Source organism: Sciurus vulgaris, assembly GCF_902686455.1.
Source record: "Sciurus vulgaris genome assembly, chromosome: 2".
In the NCBI taxonomy this organism is placed as follows: Eukaryota; Metazoa; Chordata; class Mammalia; order Rodentia; family Sciuridae; genus Sciurus; species Sciurus vulgaris.
The window spans coordinates 162,497,700-162,513,851 of NC_136462.1; the positions used below are offsets into that span (position 1 = coordinate 162,497,700).

General features: G+C 37.5%; 1 protein-coding gene across 4 annotated transcripts in view; it reads left to right on the forward strand.

Moving 5' to 3' along the window:
* LOC306654672 (kinesin-like protein KIF16B) overlaps positions 1-16,152 on the forward strand; it is a gene marked incomplete at its 3' end in the record, with an annotated part of 336,888 nt that overhangs the window by 162,886 nt on the left and 157,850 nt on the right. For all 4 annotated transcript variants that reach the window (XM_079128488.1, XM_079128489.1, XM_079128486.1 and 1 more), the window contains exons 13-15: positions 3,161-3,280; positions 4,097-4,148; positions 5,226-5,363. In XM_079128488.1, coding sequence (XP_078984614.1) covers positions 3,161-3,280; positions 4,097-4,148; positions 5,226-5,363 — 310 coding nt within the window. The remainder of the gene's footprint in view (positions 1-3,160; positions 3,281-4,096; positions 4,149-5,225; positions 5,364-16,152) is intronic.

Sequence of the window (16,152 nt, forward strand, 5' to 3'; positions counted from 1 at the left end):
TTTCTTTTTTGGGAGGACGGTTTATTGTCCACTTTCTTTGCAGAAGGAAAATACATATGCCTCTGGACTTAGGAGAATAATCACTCTCCTTTTTACATAGACTTAGAAGCCTGAAAGAATTCATTGCCATGGGGCTACTTAGCTTGTGTGCACCACTCTCACAGTTCAGAAAGACCAGACCTTCCAATAGGGGCATTGTTTTATGAAATGGAGCAGTGTGATTAAATTCTCCACTATAATATGTATCTTTGAAAAAGAAATCATATACTTCCCACTTCTGCTTGAATTTCATGGGCAGGAGGAAAAGCATGAGAGGTAGGAGTAAGGGTTGTTTTATGTAGAGTGCTCATTTTAGCCAAGATTTGCAGGGGCCTCAGTATAGTAAATCAAGGTTACTGAAGTCTCTGACCTCAGATCCTGAGCTTCTGAGCCATGGAATGAGAGCCTGGCTGATAAGAGAAGTAATTGAAGAACAATGATATGCTTCATTTCCTTTTCTTGAATCTAAGTTATGCAGTGGTCATTTTCTCTGTATCTATTTAATGGTTGTTAAATTAAATTGCTTTCTTTCAAGTGGTGCTTTTTATATGTTTTTTTTTTTTTTTTTTAACTATCTTCCCCGCCCCCCACTTCCTTCCATTGCCTTCTTGCATAACTGTAGGTCTGTGGGTGTGCATTTGAGACTTAAATATCTGTAGAGAGAAAGGCCTGAGTGTCTTTTTTCTCTTCACTGCCCTATCCCAGAACCTCTTAGGAGCTCTCTTGTCAGCAAGATTTGAGTTTTGCTTTGACACTTGCTTGAGAAGTTCTGAATCTTTTACCTAAAGAATGGCAGACTGTGTGTTGTTTCAATATTTAAATGACACCAAAATATGTTTATTCATGCCAGGAATGTAAGGAGTAGCAATTATGTTTCAGGCAGTTCTGAGATAGAGACATGAGCCTTGGTCATTGTTGTCCAATGGTGGGGGGTAGGGGAGAGGTTCACCAGGAATGCCTATGACGAGAAGCCCTGGTTGGTAGCTTGGAATCTGCTCCCTTTTGCTCCCATCATATCCATAGTCACAGAGCACAGTGTCATGCTCTTAGGTGTAACTCAGTCTGAACTCATCACAGTTCAACATCAAGACTGAAATTTTACCTTCAGTCTTCTGGAATGTATCTTCTTCCCACCTTGGACTTCCCTAAAAACCTGATTTTAGAAATCTTTTATTTTGAGCCAGTGGGCTTGATGTTAAGGTATGGCTGCTTCTCTGAGGGGTCACACTGGTACATGCATTGAATTCCATTGATTTACCCACTCATTCATTTAGCAAATATTAGTTGAGGAGTTACTGCACGTGTAAGAATTGCTAAGGAGAGATACAAATCAGCATGTGGAAGGTGAGTGCTTGCTCTTTTATATGGGGCAATGGGTAAGGTGTCTTTGAGCAGAGACCTGAAGGTAGTGATGGGTCAGGTTATGTATGTGTCTAGGGCAGTACTTCTCAACTGGGGCCGATTTTGTCCCCCATAGGGACATTCAGCAATGTCTGGTTTTTGGTTGTCACCACTTTGGGGAAGGGTGGTTTGTTAACTAGCATTTAGTGGATAGTGACCGGGGATGCTGCTAAACATCCACTAGTGCATAAGAAGAAAAAATTACAAGTGTCAGTATGTGGAGGCTGAGAGATCCAGCTCTCAGGGAGGAGAAGGAATAGCAATGACAGAAGAAACTGCAGTCAGAAAAGCAGAAGCAAAAGCAGTGAGTCAGGCCTTAAGATGGGGCAGGCTGGCAAATTTGAGGAGCAGAAAAGAACCATGGCTCTTAGATAGGATGAGCAAGACAGGAAAAGTCAGTGACAGGAGATGAGTGCAGGTTAGCAAACGATGAGAGCATTTGAGCTTGTAAAACATTATGAAAACTTAGGCTTTTATTTCAGTGAAACTGGAGGCGATTTAAGAGATCTGAGCAAAGAAGTGACCTGCTTTGACATCTCTCTGGCTCCTGGGTTGTGCATGTGTTACAAAGGGTGTAAGTGATGGCCTGGATTGTTGCAGTAATGCAGATGAAAGATGATGATGATTTGGGCCAGGGCACAGTGGTGTAGGCAGTTTGATATTACTAGAGATGATGCATATTTTGAAAATAGGAATCAGTTCTGTAGATATAGGGTTTAGAGAAAGAAAGAAAGCAAAACAAAGCCCTGGTTTTTGGTTCAAGCAGCTCTAAGGAAGATTGGCACTTAACTGACATGTGATAGTCTGCAAGTTTGGGTTGCATTTCTTAATGTGTTAAGTTTGAGCTGTATTTCTTAATGTATTAAGTTTGAGCTGCCTGTTTAGAATTCCCATAGATGTATTGAATAGGAGATACATATACATAAGTATGGAATCTAAGGGAGAGGTCTTCCCTGGCAGTTTTAATTTGAGAGTCTAATATTTCAATGGCAGCTAGAGTCAAGAGTCAGGATGAGATAAAGGGAGTGAATATAGGTAGAGGTCCAAGCACAACCTCCTGTACTGGGTTCAGAAGAAGGAGGGAAGAACTTGGACAGCCACAAGTGTAAGGAAATTTGGGGGTTGACTTTCTCTCAAAGGGCATGGAGAAATTGGTGAAAGTTGGAGGGAGAGGGAGGGCCAAGGGAGGTGATGGGGATAGTGGTTATTCGTGGGAGAGCTATAGCAGATTTGTATGTGTGTGAGAATGATCTAGTACATTGGAGAAGTTGCTGATTCAGGAGACTGAGATACAGGGATACCTGATTCATGGGCAAGGGTTGCTCTCAAGAACACACACCGTTCACCATAGAAATTAGAGAGAAGAGCCCATAGTTAAGGAAACTTTCAGATTTTAAGTGACATAAAGGTTCTGAAGAAGGAAGAACGTTTACTTTGTAGTGAATGATCTTCAATCTTTCCTAAGGAAGATGGGCTTTGAGATTACCCTTGAAAAGTTTATATATCATGTTAGAACTCCAATTAATTTTATATTGAGAATTTTATTTATATGGTTCAGGTTCACTTTGCCTATCACCTGCCAGGATTTCAGCATGAAATTTAAAGTCAATTTTCTTGCAGTTTTTAAATAAGAAACAAAACACTACTAAATAATGCGAAGAATATGAAATATGATGTTCTCTTTCCCCAAAGTAACCTTTTCCTTTTCTCCTGATTTCAGGAACAAACTCTAGCCCTTAGGAAGGAGGGGATTGGAGTTGTTTTGGATTCTGAACTGCCTCATTTGATTGGCATTGATGATGACCTTCTGAGTACTGGAATCATCTTATATCACTTGAAGGTAGAAACTACTTAAGTGGAACATTCTCATTTTGCTTTCCGTTTTCCCTTTAGACACTAGCAAGGTTTATTATAATGTTTTATGGCCATGAATACGCTATTAAATTAAAGAATATACAACAAATTCTTGAACCCTTTGGGGAATTTCAGCAGTTCATTGGGATTCTTTAGTACTTGAAGTTCCCATGTTTATGTAGTTGTGAAGTTAAATGATGAGTCATTCATTTTGGCTTCTGTTTTGTAGAGTTAGGAAAAGGGAAGTAGGGAATGAAAGGATAGAGGAAGAAGAGTTAAAAGCACCTAAAATTTGGGTTTGTTTTATGTACAGTTTCCCTGGTTCCTAGTGGTAATTTTAAAATTGTGCCTCCTGTTGTTGGACTTGGTTCCAAGGAGGTTACTTATGTCTGGAGGGCAGAGTTCCATATCAGTATCAGTGGCTGCCTCTGTGATCTTTAATCTGACCTCCTCTCTTTGACCCATACCTGAAATGAGAATGGTGCTGTACTTGAGTTTCTTGACCTTCCCTTGTACCATATCTTTAGATGCAAAGAAACCCCTGGCCACTGTAGGAGAAGCTCCCTAGAAAGGATCAGGAATTGATGAAATTGCTGGTGCAGGCAGATTATTGATACATGCCAAGATGGTAACCTAACATTGTTGAGCTGTCATTTTCTGGATCCTTCAGGGAGAATGAGCCACAGTTGCACTGAGGCTCTGCCCAACTCCAGTATTGTTCAACAGGTTGCCAGGGCTTAAATGGAAAGTGGAGAAACACTTCTGTTTTCACTGATAAGTGTTGTTTGACTTTTCTTCCTAGGAAGGTCAGACGTATGTTGGTAGAGAAGATGCTTCAACAGAGCAGGATATTGGTAATACTCTATTACTTCTTCCCAATGATTTTTTAAAATCATATTTAATTGAGAACCTTCTTTTAAGTGACTGACATTGTAGCAATTATAAAAAGAAATTTCAAATGCATATTAGTTATAATATATAATCTCTGTAATTTTGATCACAACTCAGGTGAATACCATAGAACAATTAATTTAGTGAATAAATGGAGCTAGGAAACCTTCCTGCCATTCTGCATATATTCTCTACTCTTTTAAATTTATTTTAATCCCTCTATGCTTATCACAGTAGGATAGCAGTTCTTGAAAATATACTAACAGACACAGATAAAAGATCTGAGTCCTTTTCAATGAAAGATATAAACACTTATCTGCAGAAAGGTAATGACAAAATATAGCACAACATAGCATACCCACATCTGAAGAAATGAGTCTTTTGGGGTTTCCTGAATCTTCCCAAGGCACACAGATAATCAGCCTGAGCCAATGAGATCCTTCTAGTCTTCACATCAGCAATTTGTGGAGAAGGTGGTGGGGGTGGCTATATATGTGTGAAGGGGGCAAGGTGGTGATTGGTGGGGAAAGAATGATATCATTTTAGATGTTTTTAGAATTGCTGGCAATGAACCTACTTTCCTGAAAAGCATAAGCTATTAAGCCAAGCCTAGCATATTCCTGTGTGTATTTACTATTTACTTTGAACCTGGAAGAGCTAAAAACCAATTCTGCAGGTCCCCAGGATCAAGTGTTTTGAGGTAGACCTTTACTCAGGCCTATTGGTTGAATTATGTGTTTGGCATTCTGGGTAGTTATAAATGATGATAAGTGATAAGAATGCATTTTCTGTGATCAGAGAAATGGAGTAGTGCATTCTATGGAGAGAGTATATTTCCATTTCTGTTAGTTTAATACCCTGGACTCCTAAATTTCAGTTTTTTTGTTAAACAAACAGAAATGTCCACTTCATAAAACTTTCTTGGAAAAGGAAAATTATCCAAAATCTAAAATTAGTAAATGGTTGGAAATCATTGTCATACATATCAAAGGCAAAATTTAAAATAAAAAAACCTTTCCCCTTTGTTTTTTCCAACTTAGTTCTTCATGGCCTTGACTTGGAGAGTGAGCATTGTGTCTTTGAAAATGTTGGGGGGACTGTGACTCTGATACCCCTAAGTGGGTCTCAGTGCTCCGTGAATGGTGTTCAAATCATGGAGGCCACACATCTAAATCAAGGTATCTGTTTTTTGGTTTTCAGAGTTCTTTGTACATACTGCTAAAGAAAGTAAGTTGATTAGGCAGTGGGGGAGCATGTGCATCCTTACATTAATTACTAGTTAGGTATAAATATAATGAAGACTATTGGCTGCATTATGCTATTTTTTCTTCATTTTGCTGGAGGGCTTCTTTATGATATCTGTTGTCTTATTGAATTAAACATGAACATATGTGTAATTGTCTAAAAGTTATTACTGTTTTGGTAATATGACAATAAACAAAGTTTAAAAGTTACATAGTACCCCTCTGATGTAGTACGTTAACACAGTGGTTTCTTTTGATAATTTTTATCAATTATTTATGTCCTTTTTATAAATAGCTATAATTGTGGCATATGTAGAAGATTTGGTATCATATCTTTCTTTTCTTTTGAAATAATTTCAGTATTATAGAAGAGGTATAAGAATGGTACAGAACTGTTTAATTACAGAACTAATTGAAAGTAAATGGTGCCTGTGTTAGTCAGCTTTCCATCACCATAACAAATAAAAGAGAAAGCTTTATTTTTGTTCAGTTTTGGATGTTCCAGTCCATGACCAATTGGTCCCATGTGTTTGGATCTATAATGAGGGAGCATATCATGGTAAGAGCATGTGGCAGAACAAAACCATGTGGCCTGGAAGCATGAGAGGAAGAGAAAAGGGGTCAAGGCCCCTTCTCCTCTTCAAGGGTGTGTCCCCCAATTATCTGAAGACCTCCCACTCTTAAAGGTTCTATCATGTCCTATATGCACCACCCTGGGGACTAAACCTTCAACACATGAACCTTTGGGAAACATTCAAGACCCAAACTATAGCAGCACCCTAGCACCTTTGAATACATAAGCAAACATATTTTTTAAACAGTGACATTTGCCTATATAACTACAATACAACCATCCAATTTAGGGAATGAACACTGATACCAACACTGTCTGATCATCAGACCCCATTCATGTTTTGCCATTTGTCTTGCACTGTCACTTATTGGTCCAGCATTCTTCCCAGCATTGTGTTTTGCACGTTGTTTCCAGAGCTCTGTAGTCTTTTTCAGTCCAGAGCAGTTCCTTAGTCTTTCTTGGACTTTTACGGCTTTGGTAATTTTGAAAAGAGCAGGTCAGACAGATTGTAGAATGATCTCCTACATAAATGTAGGATTTATCTGATCTCATGATCATACATGTTATGCATTTTTATAGGAATATCAGAAAAATGATGTGTGTGTTTTTCTCCTATCTCATAACATGATTTCCATTTGTCCATTTCTGGGAATACTCACTTTAGTCCCTTGGTTAAAATGGAGCTGGCCAGCCTTCTTCACTGTGAAGTTCCTTCTTCACTTTGTTATTAACAAGTGTATTGGGAAGGTACTTTGATATTGTAAATTTCTATCCTGTATAATACTTTTACTCCCTGGTTTTACAGTCCAATTTTTTTTCTGAATTATTATTCTGTTGGTTCCCCAAACATGGCTATCTTATTTCATCATTTCTTCTATACTTATCTATTGACTTTTATTATAAAAATAAGTTTTCTCAGCTGGACAATGTAACACATGCCTATAATCCCAACAACTCGTGAGGCTGAGGCAGGAAAATCACAAGTTCTAGACCAGCATCTTGAATTTCACAGGGCCCTGAGCAATATAGTGAGACCCTGTCTCAAAAGAAGGTGGATATAGGGCTGTATGTAGCTTAGTGTAAAGGGGCCTCTGGTTTCAATCTTGAGTACCATTGTGTGGGGGGAGGGAGAAAGAAAGAGAGAGAGAGAGAGAGGAAGAGAAGAGAAGAAAAGAAAAGAAAAAGAAAAAGAAAAAGAAAAAAAGCTTTCTCTTGACACTTCTTTATTCACAGAGCTTGCTGTTTTATTTAGTAGACTTTGGTCTATTTTGCCATTATTTATTTCATTGTTCAAATTATCCAAGATTGACCAGTGGGAATTCCTTCAAGCTGGCTCCTGAGTTCTTTTGTCTTTTCCTTATTTATCTGTGAGCACTTGCTTACTTTCTGACATATATATTCCAGACTCATACTTTCCTGGAATCCACCAGTTCTCCAAGGAGTCCTGGTTCCTTTTAGAGATTGTATTTTTAAATATGGGCACTACCTAGAACTTGCCATTTAATTTTGAGGTTATCCTCTACTCTCCCCACTCCCCATAAAAAAGGATTGCTAGTTTATTTAGTTTGAATAGTTTGAAGAAATTGTTTACATAGCTGATTATGTCTCTAATTCTCTTGTGGATTGCTTCTTGGGAAAGTAATAATTTATCTCCCATATGGTATTTTTATTTTTATTTATTTATTTTCACATTAAACTTTTAATTAATTGGAAAGGCTGTTTAAGAATATGCTGATTCTGGTTAGTGAATGAATTTTTTGATCTTCCCATTGCAGATATGACTTGTGCTAAGAAAGTGGTAGTACTAATTGGCATTGAAGGTTAATTGTCAGATTTGTCTTTCCCTGGGGGATGCTCTTAAGTGTTTTATTACTGTGGTGCCATGATTTTCAGATCTGATGGGCTTGCGTTCCTCTGGCATTCTGATGTGCTGCTGAGCTGCTTTCTCAGTATTACTGTTAATGAAATTGACATAAAAATGCTTTGTTCAAAGGTGTTAAAATGCTGTGCACTGAGTATAAATGCCATTAACAAGTCTTAGGGCAGTGAAATGCAAGATGACTTTGTGATTCAAGACAATGCTTGAAAGGAGCAAGATGGTAACTTTTTTTTTTTTTTTTTTAATACTTTAACAGTGAAAGATCCTATCTAAGTAAAACATCTATAACTTTCAAGAAATTAAGGTTAGAATTCTCTACCTAACCTTTCTTGGAACACATTTTTAAGACAAAATGATATGCTTTATTGTTTGTGGTTATGAAGATATTTGGCATAAATAAAAAGATGTGAATTGGAATGATATATGCCTACTTCAGAATAGTGTTTAACCATTGGTGAAGAAAGAGGGGTTTCACCAGGCAGGGTTTGATATCATTAAAACATAATAAAGAGGGAGTAGGATTAATCACATTACTAATTTTATACTAAGAAAACCATCTTGACTTTTACCCATGAAACAATTTTTTTAAAGTAAATTCTGTATAGTGTGACTGTGCAGTCCTGCTCTCACTTAGGTAATTTCCATAAAGTCAGGTCATCCGAATTAACAGGTGACAGCCCAGCCTCTTGAAGATGAAGCCTTATAGCTGTCATATTGGAGTAGAACACTGCACCAAAAAATTCATAGCAGACTTCTCATTACCATTTATGTGCTGCTCAAATTCATGCTTTATCCCTCTGAAACTTAAATAATATGCGTATGCTATTTCATCTCTAGCTGTCCAAGCCATATAACATATGGATATGTTATATCCATAGCCCTAGAATCTTGGAAGTCCAAACAATCCTGGTTTCCTACATTTGTTGCCCTAACCCCAGTTTCTGGTTTACTGGAGTGCTTATTTGCTTGGGTCCCTTCCTGACCCGTTGTCTCTTGGTGTACTCAGAATAGACCTCACTGATGTCTGGCCCATTGATTGGATCCACGAAAAGTGTAACAGAAAGAAACAGATCCAAGGAAAATTTCCTATCCTAAAAGGAAAAGATATCAGGAACAAGAATGGAGATGAATGTTAAACTCAGGCATAATAAATTATAACCATGTTAACTTCACAGTTGATTAGATTCTTGGTTCACCTGGCATTACTGATAGCATCCTACTTTTCACTATGAGTTTCCAGTTTTGTGCTGGTATTTGGTATTGAGAAGTCTCTTTTCATTAGTAAGTTGCTTTCATTTGGAAATATGTTAGTTAGGCTGTCCTATGAAAAAGCACAAGTACCAATTACCACTTTTTAAAAAAATCTAAATCACTTAACAAACGTGAATTCCAACTTACAGATTTATCAAAATTTAGTACACTGTCATTATTAGGGACAAGTTTTTACCTGAGCCCGTTAACTGCCTTCTTTAAACTGGCATAAACTATTTCTCCTGCATTAAATTACAGGGCATTTTTTCATCTGGTACCATTGTCAAGAAAATGAAGAACATTTGCTAGCGCTATAAGTGTGATTTGGAGTGGTGTCTATATTATCCAAAACCTGGCTGGGTGTGGTGGCACATGCCTGTAATCCCAGCAGCTTAGGAGGCTGAGGCAGGAGGATCACAGGTTCAAAGCCAGCCTCAGCAATTTAGCGAGGCCCTCAGCAACTTAGTGAAACCCTGTCTCAAAATAAAAAATAAAAAGGACTGGGATATGGCTGAGAGGTAAAGTACCTCAGAGTTCAATCCCCCATACTAAAACAAGCAAACAAACAAAAAACGAAACCTGGCATATGAGTTTTCTCCATGTCTCTTTTGGGTGCATAGGATATATAACATTCCATCTCACCATGCTCTTTGATTGATGTATTCTTAAAAGCTCAGTTCACCACATACTATGATTCCATACAAAGAATTGACTATGATGTATCTACAGGGCTATGTATCTTATCCATAGACCTGGAACTCTTCTTGATAGGTTGTTCCATACATCCCCCCAACACAAATACTCTCTCTCTCTCTCTCTATATATATATGTGTGTGTGTGTGTGTGTGTGTGTGTGTGTGTGTATGTATGGTACAATCAACTGCTTTGGAATTAAAAAAGTATTTCAGCATTTGTCCTACAGTTGTTAGGAACTATTTCCTCTTAATCATTTTTTCTTTTATTATAATGTTATTTTAAAGCTGATAGTTGTTTAATGTAATTAATTTTTCCATTCATATCAGTGTACTCCTTTGGTTTTCTTGCTGGTTTGTCAGATCCATTGAACATTCATCTCTCCTTTTAGAAGTGCTACAGAAACTGCATCTGGGAAATTCACACTTAGGTGCATTTGAATGTGTTATGCTTGAGTGCCAAAATATATTTGCATCTATTCAAGTACTCTGAAAGAGGAAACAGGTGATTGTCTGTGGAGTGGAGCTGAGGAGTCTTTGATAAAATTTTCATCTGCTGGAGGGGTGCTGTGAGTTGTTCAGTGACAAATTTAAAAAGTGTTTTAGGGGAACTACAAAGGGAAATAGATCTTCCAGTGGTTCATCCAAGGTATTCAAGGTATTCAAGGTATTAGTAAAAGGGACCTTGTACGTGTTTTAAAAGCCATTGGATATCAGCGTCTCTTCCTCTGTGAACTCAATATATGCTTGTCCCTCAGATATCTTCACTAAATTAGAGACCTGAGATTAGATTCAACAGACAGTTTTGAATGTTAAAGCCTTAGCTATTAAAGATTGTACCCAAAACTAGCAGTTCTCAAAGTGTGACCCCAGATCAACAACATCAGCATTACCTGAGAGTTTGTTAGAAATGAAAATTTCTAAGCCCCATCCTAGACATGCTGAATTAGAAAACTTAGGGATGAGGCCAATGTGATAGGTTCTTTTATGTCTGTCTGTGATTTTGGTGTTTGCTTGAGTGTGAGAACAATTGACCAGAGCTAAGCGAACTGAGACCAGTTTCTTAGTGTCTCAGACTTCAGCACATAAGACAACCATTTGTCTCTTTTACCCCTTTCTTCTCTTGTTTCATACATTTTCTTTTCTTTTTTCCACATGATCTTTCTGCTCCTTTTAAAACTACATTTTCAGCTTCAGTTCTCTGAGTTGACTTTATGATGTCTAAGCATGGATTTCTTAGCATTTACCTGTTTGAAGTTTGCTGAGCTTCTGAAATCCTTGAATTTGTACCTCATTCTCCAGATTTAGAAAGTATTCAGCTTGTTTAAATTAACATTTTTTCCCCTTTGCTGTATACTTTTTCCTCTCATTCTGAGTCTTCAGTAACAGTAAAGTTAGATATTTTTGCATTGTCCCACAGGTCCCTGAGGCTCTGTTTTATTTTTCTATTTTTTGGTTTTTTTTTTTTTCTCATTGCTTTACAAATTAGACAATTTCAGTTGATGTGTCTTTAAGTTAATGGACTTTTTCTCTCTGTCACTTCTTTTCTGCTTTAAGCTCATTTGATATGTTGTTGCTATTGTATTTTTCAGTTGAAATATTTGACTTCTTTTTAATCATTTACATTTTTATTAAACTTTTTATCTTTCTATTTGTTTCAAGAATGCTAAAGCACTTGTTGGAACAATTTTATAACAGCTAATTGGAAGTCTTTATCAAATAATCCCAACATCTTTATCATCTCAGCATTATCTTTCATGGGGGATTGTATTTTGCCATATTTAGCTGAGATTTTCCTGAATCTTCCTTTACTGAGTAATAATAATGGTTTTTATGAAAATTATGTTCAAAGATTCTGGGTCTTAACCTGGTTGGATCCAGGCCAGGAATTATAGTCAGGTTGTGTGGGTTGTGGCCACTAGCAGCACTGATTCAATTTTCCAAGTCCTTGCAGTGCAGTTCCAATAGCAATGGGTATACCACCCACTGGCCAGGGTGAAACCTAAGCAGTGGTCTGTCTCACAGTTCATTTCTCAAAGTCTCATTGTACTGTAAAGGATCAAATCTATGTGTGCACTTCTGGTGGTGAGTGCAGAGTTCATGAATAACTCTAAAATCACTTTCCTTGACCATTTCCCGCTTCACCATTTCCCAAATAACTCTCCAGTTCCCTGGGTCTTAATCTGGAGCTTTAATTTACTCTTCTTTTACTTCTTGGTCTTCTGCCCATGTCCAGGGCCAAAGAATTGAGAAGACAAAGATAGAGAAAATAAAGCAACAGGGATCTGATCCACTGTCAGGGGCCACAGCTCCCTTGATTGGAGGGGGATAGTCCTTTTCCTCCTGGGCCCTCTGCTGCTACCACTGTCGCTACCAAGGGACTGACCCTCTGCCTGCTCCTCCAACCTAAGCAAAAGGGCTTCTCATGAAGTTCTCATTTTACACTAATAACCACTTCTGAGTTTTTTCCTAGATAAAGCCAGGAAACACTAGAGGGTTAAAAAAAAAAAAAAAAAAAAAAAAAGCAAGTTCACTATCAGTTCAACGGTGCTTCACATTCTTTTATTCTTCAATCTGCTTGCTACTATTTACTTTCCAGGGTCCTCAAATAATTGCTGCATGCATTCTGTTCAGGATACAGTGTATTCAGTGGGAGAGACCAGGAAATGTGCTTGTTCCATCTTGTGCAAAACCAAAACTCCTCCCAGTGACTTTAGACTTCTAGAAAGGGAGAAATTTGCCCCAAGCTAAATGCTGAAGTGAAAGAATGTGTTTATCATAATGGCATATGGTGAAAAATTGACAGTTATACTGCAACCAGAGTGGGTAGTGAAGAAATGTCTAGAGACTGGAAAGGCCAATGTAAGGAGTAGAAGCGTGGGAGTCCAAGGACGGGGACTCACAAGCAGGTATATAGAGCCTTGAGGCCCCAGACTAATTAAGTTTTCAGTGGAAGGTCAAAGGCAGTAAGTGCTCACCTTTTAGTAAAGGAGTAACATCGGCCAAGAGGTGAAGAACAGTGCAGCATTCATGTAGCCCAGTGAGTAGCTTGTAGGTGAAGCAGTAGGGAAAGGTAGGAGATGTTGGAGCTTAGGGATAACAGGCAGTAGAGGCCATCTTGTAAGACCTACTTTAGAAGGAACAATAGGCTGTTAAAAGCTTGGAGTATATGGCAGGCTGGAAATAAACAGTTGAGTTTGTTCCTAAAGTGAATAAATAGTGTTGTTGGTAACAAAAAATAAAGACTACTGAGGTCAATGGAAAGAAAGTCACTAATAGTGTGACCAGTTATTGTAATGCTTTCCATCAGGTCTGTGTAATCTTTTCCTTGTTATCATCACCGTTTTGAATTGCTCTCTTAATTATTTCATACATTTTCCACATTTTCTTTGGGTAAGGACAGGAGATATGTCTCATGAGATTTAAAAAAAAATTTTTTTATATGTTGATGGACCTTTATTCATTAATTTATATGCAGTGCTGACAATTGAACCCAGTGCCTCACCCATGCTAGGCAAGTGCTCTACCACTAAGCCACAACCCCATCCCTATCATGAGATTTTAAGAAGGGAAAAAAAAAAAAAAAAAAAAAAAAAAAAAATTCAACCCCTGTTCATGCATGCACACATCTAAAATTTTCTTTTTGGATACCACTGGAGCATCTTAAAGTTTCATAAGCTTTGTACTCAGCTTGTGTACAGTTCATCATGTAATTCTTGATGGATTATTTGACTGAAAACATAAGTAGCAAAGATTGAAAATCAATTTTCTTTCTCCTCCAGAGTCCCAAAATCTAAGTTTGCTGTAATATTCACTTTATCAAGAATAAACAGGAATCAAAGTGATTTATCCAATGCAGGAAATTGTAGATCCATATTTGAATTGTAAATCTTGAAGGTGACAAGGTGAGGCTTATGTGGCTTTTTGGTAAGGTGTCGTGCATTTACACTCTTCACAGGTGCTAACTCATGATCTGAGGGCACGCTTTCTTAGTGATGCCTGCTACAGTATCAGACTGATACAGAATGTCCGTCATCCATTCCCACACCAGCCAGTGCCACACCATGTGTCCTATTCGAATCTTTGGGTATTTACATGCAGTTTTCTTACCCATTGCAAGTACCATGTCAGATATTAATCTTTCCCATCTAGCTTCACGTTTTTGAAATAGGGAAAAAACATACTGAAATTCAGGTATCTTGAATAACAAAGTTAGTGTTATGTGTCTGAAGCCCTAGAGCATATTCCTTGATCTGTTCTATGTATTGGAATATGTTATGAGAGACTAGAGTATCAGGACCCCCAAATTATGCCATCATCATCATTTATTTCAATATAAACACATATTTTTAAAGACATTTTAAGTTGGAAGAAAGCTATACACACAAGTTTCTTTTTAGTAGAATCAGGCAATGAACTAAGAACTTTACCCGTCCTCCCTTACCCTGACCTGTCCTTCAGTGACATTTTAGAAAAGTCTGTGTTCGTCTAGAAAAGTCTGGCTTCTCCAACTGTCACATATAAAATGAAAGCTTCTCTTTCACTGAGCATACTTTAGAATGTGTCATCTGATGTCTGTGTGTGCCTGGAATGTTTTCTTAAGTAATTAAAATACAGAATGAGGTGCCCTGAGGCAGATTACAAAAGCCACCCATTTTTCTTGCTGCAGTGGCCTCTAAGTCCACGTTACATCAGACAGTGAGTGCCCTATAGGGATCACAAATGTTTCAGGTGTATATCAGTTAAAACCCAGAATGACATGTTTCATACATCATTCAAAATATTCTGTGACAAAATTTAAGAGAAAAAAAAAAAGAGTATGTATTTGTGCAGTAGCAGAATTAGAAAATCTCATCTAAAATTTAAGGAGGAGAGTAATTAATGATGACATTAGTAATTACACTCCTTAGAAATCTCAAGAAATATTTACATACTTTTTTCTGCTTGCTTGATATATTAAAATAAGAAAATCTCATGCGAAACCAGCATTAAGTGATTCTTATTCACAGAAATGTAAATGAAGCGTTTCTTTCTTTCCTTTTCACAAATGGCTTTGTCTCCCTTTTACAATGTCATTTTCTCTTCACTCTCTTTTAAGACCATCTGGAATTTGTCTGTCTTTAGGTATTTAACAAATTCTGAAGTAATCTCAAAGAAGCCATCATATATTTCAAAGTGGTTTAGATATGCTTTCAAAATTACAAATTAAGCTAATCACAAAAAGTCCATCTGCTATAATTAATCACATTAATCTCAGAGCAAGAAGCAGTTCATAGTTAAAAAGAATTTAAGACCTGGGAGGAAGGAACGTTAGCAGTTATTCAGATTGATGAGTTCTGGAGAGGTTAAGGAGTGACTTGTCTTTGGCCACACCAAGATCTCCAGGCAGGACACATGTTCTAGGTCTCATGCAGAAAGTGTTTACCACTAGTTATTCATTTGTTCTTTCTTCCTTCAGCTCACTTACTGCTTTTTAAATATATTCAGTAATTTCCTTAAAAAATAAAAACAAAATATCCCATGGGATCCTGACTACTACCAACTCCATCCTTCTGTCTGTATGTACTTCTTGAGTGAGTTGTGTGTACTTGGTAGATCTGCACTTCCTTACCTCTCACTCCTCAGTCCTTTTGTTCTGGCTTCTTGCTACTACCAACTAAGGCTGCTACACCCAGTGGTGTTTCCTAGTCTTTTTCATCTTAATCCACCCCTCAGAAGCACTCAGCATCATTAACCACTCCTTTCCTTGACTCTTGAGAGTTTCCTTCTCTCTATCTGATGGCTCTTCTCATTTCTTTTGCAAGTTCATCATTCTCTAATTGGCCATTAAATCCAGCATTCTTCAAGTGCTTAATCTTAGGTCCTCTTCTTATCTGTCTTCCTTTTCTCCTTGAATAACATTCTCACGTCTGTGACTTTATTTCTTAGAAAGAATTCTGAAATATATAGAGAAATAGTATGTATTTACATAAATATCTAATATCTTTGTATATGTGTATATATGGTTATAAAAATGTGCACCTACATGTACAGGTGTTAGGTAAATAATTGACAGGTGCGTAGGTAGGTACCCTTTTAGAACCTCAAATCCATATTCCATATTTTAATTTGCTAAAAGGCAGCTCAAATTCATTATGTCTCAAAACAAACTCATGACTCTTTTCTCAACCAAATTTTGGTCCTTTTTCAGTGTTCTTGGTCTCAGTAGATGGCTCCCCATTCAACTAGCAATGTGGTCCAAGCTTTCTCACATCCCTTCTCCTCTCTGTATCTAGCCCATGATCGAATCCTGTTGGTTTTGTCTCTTAAATAACTTTTAGATTTGTT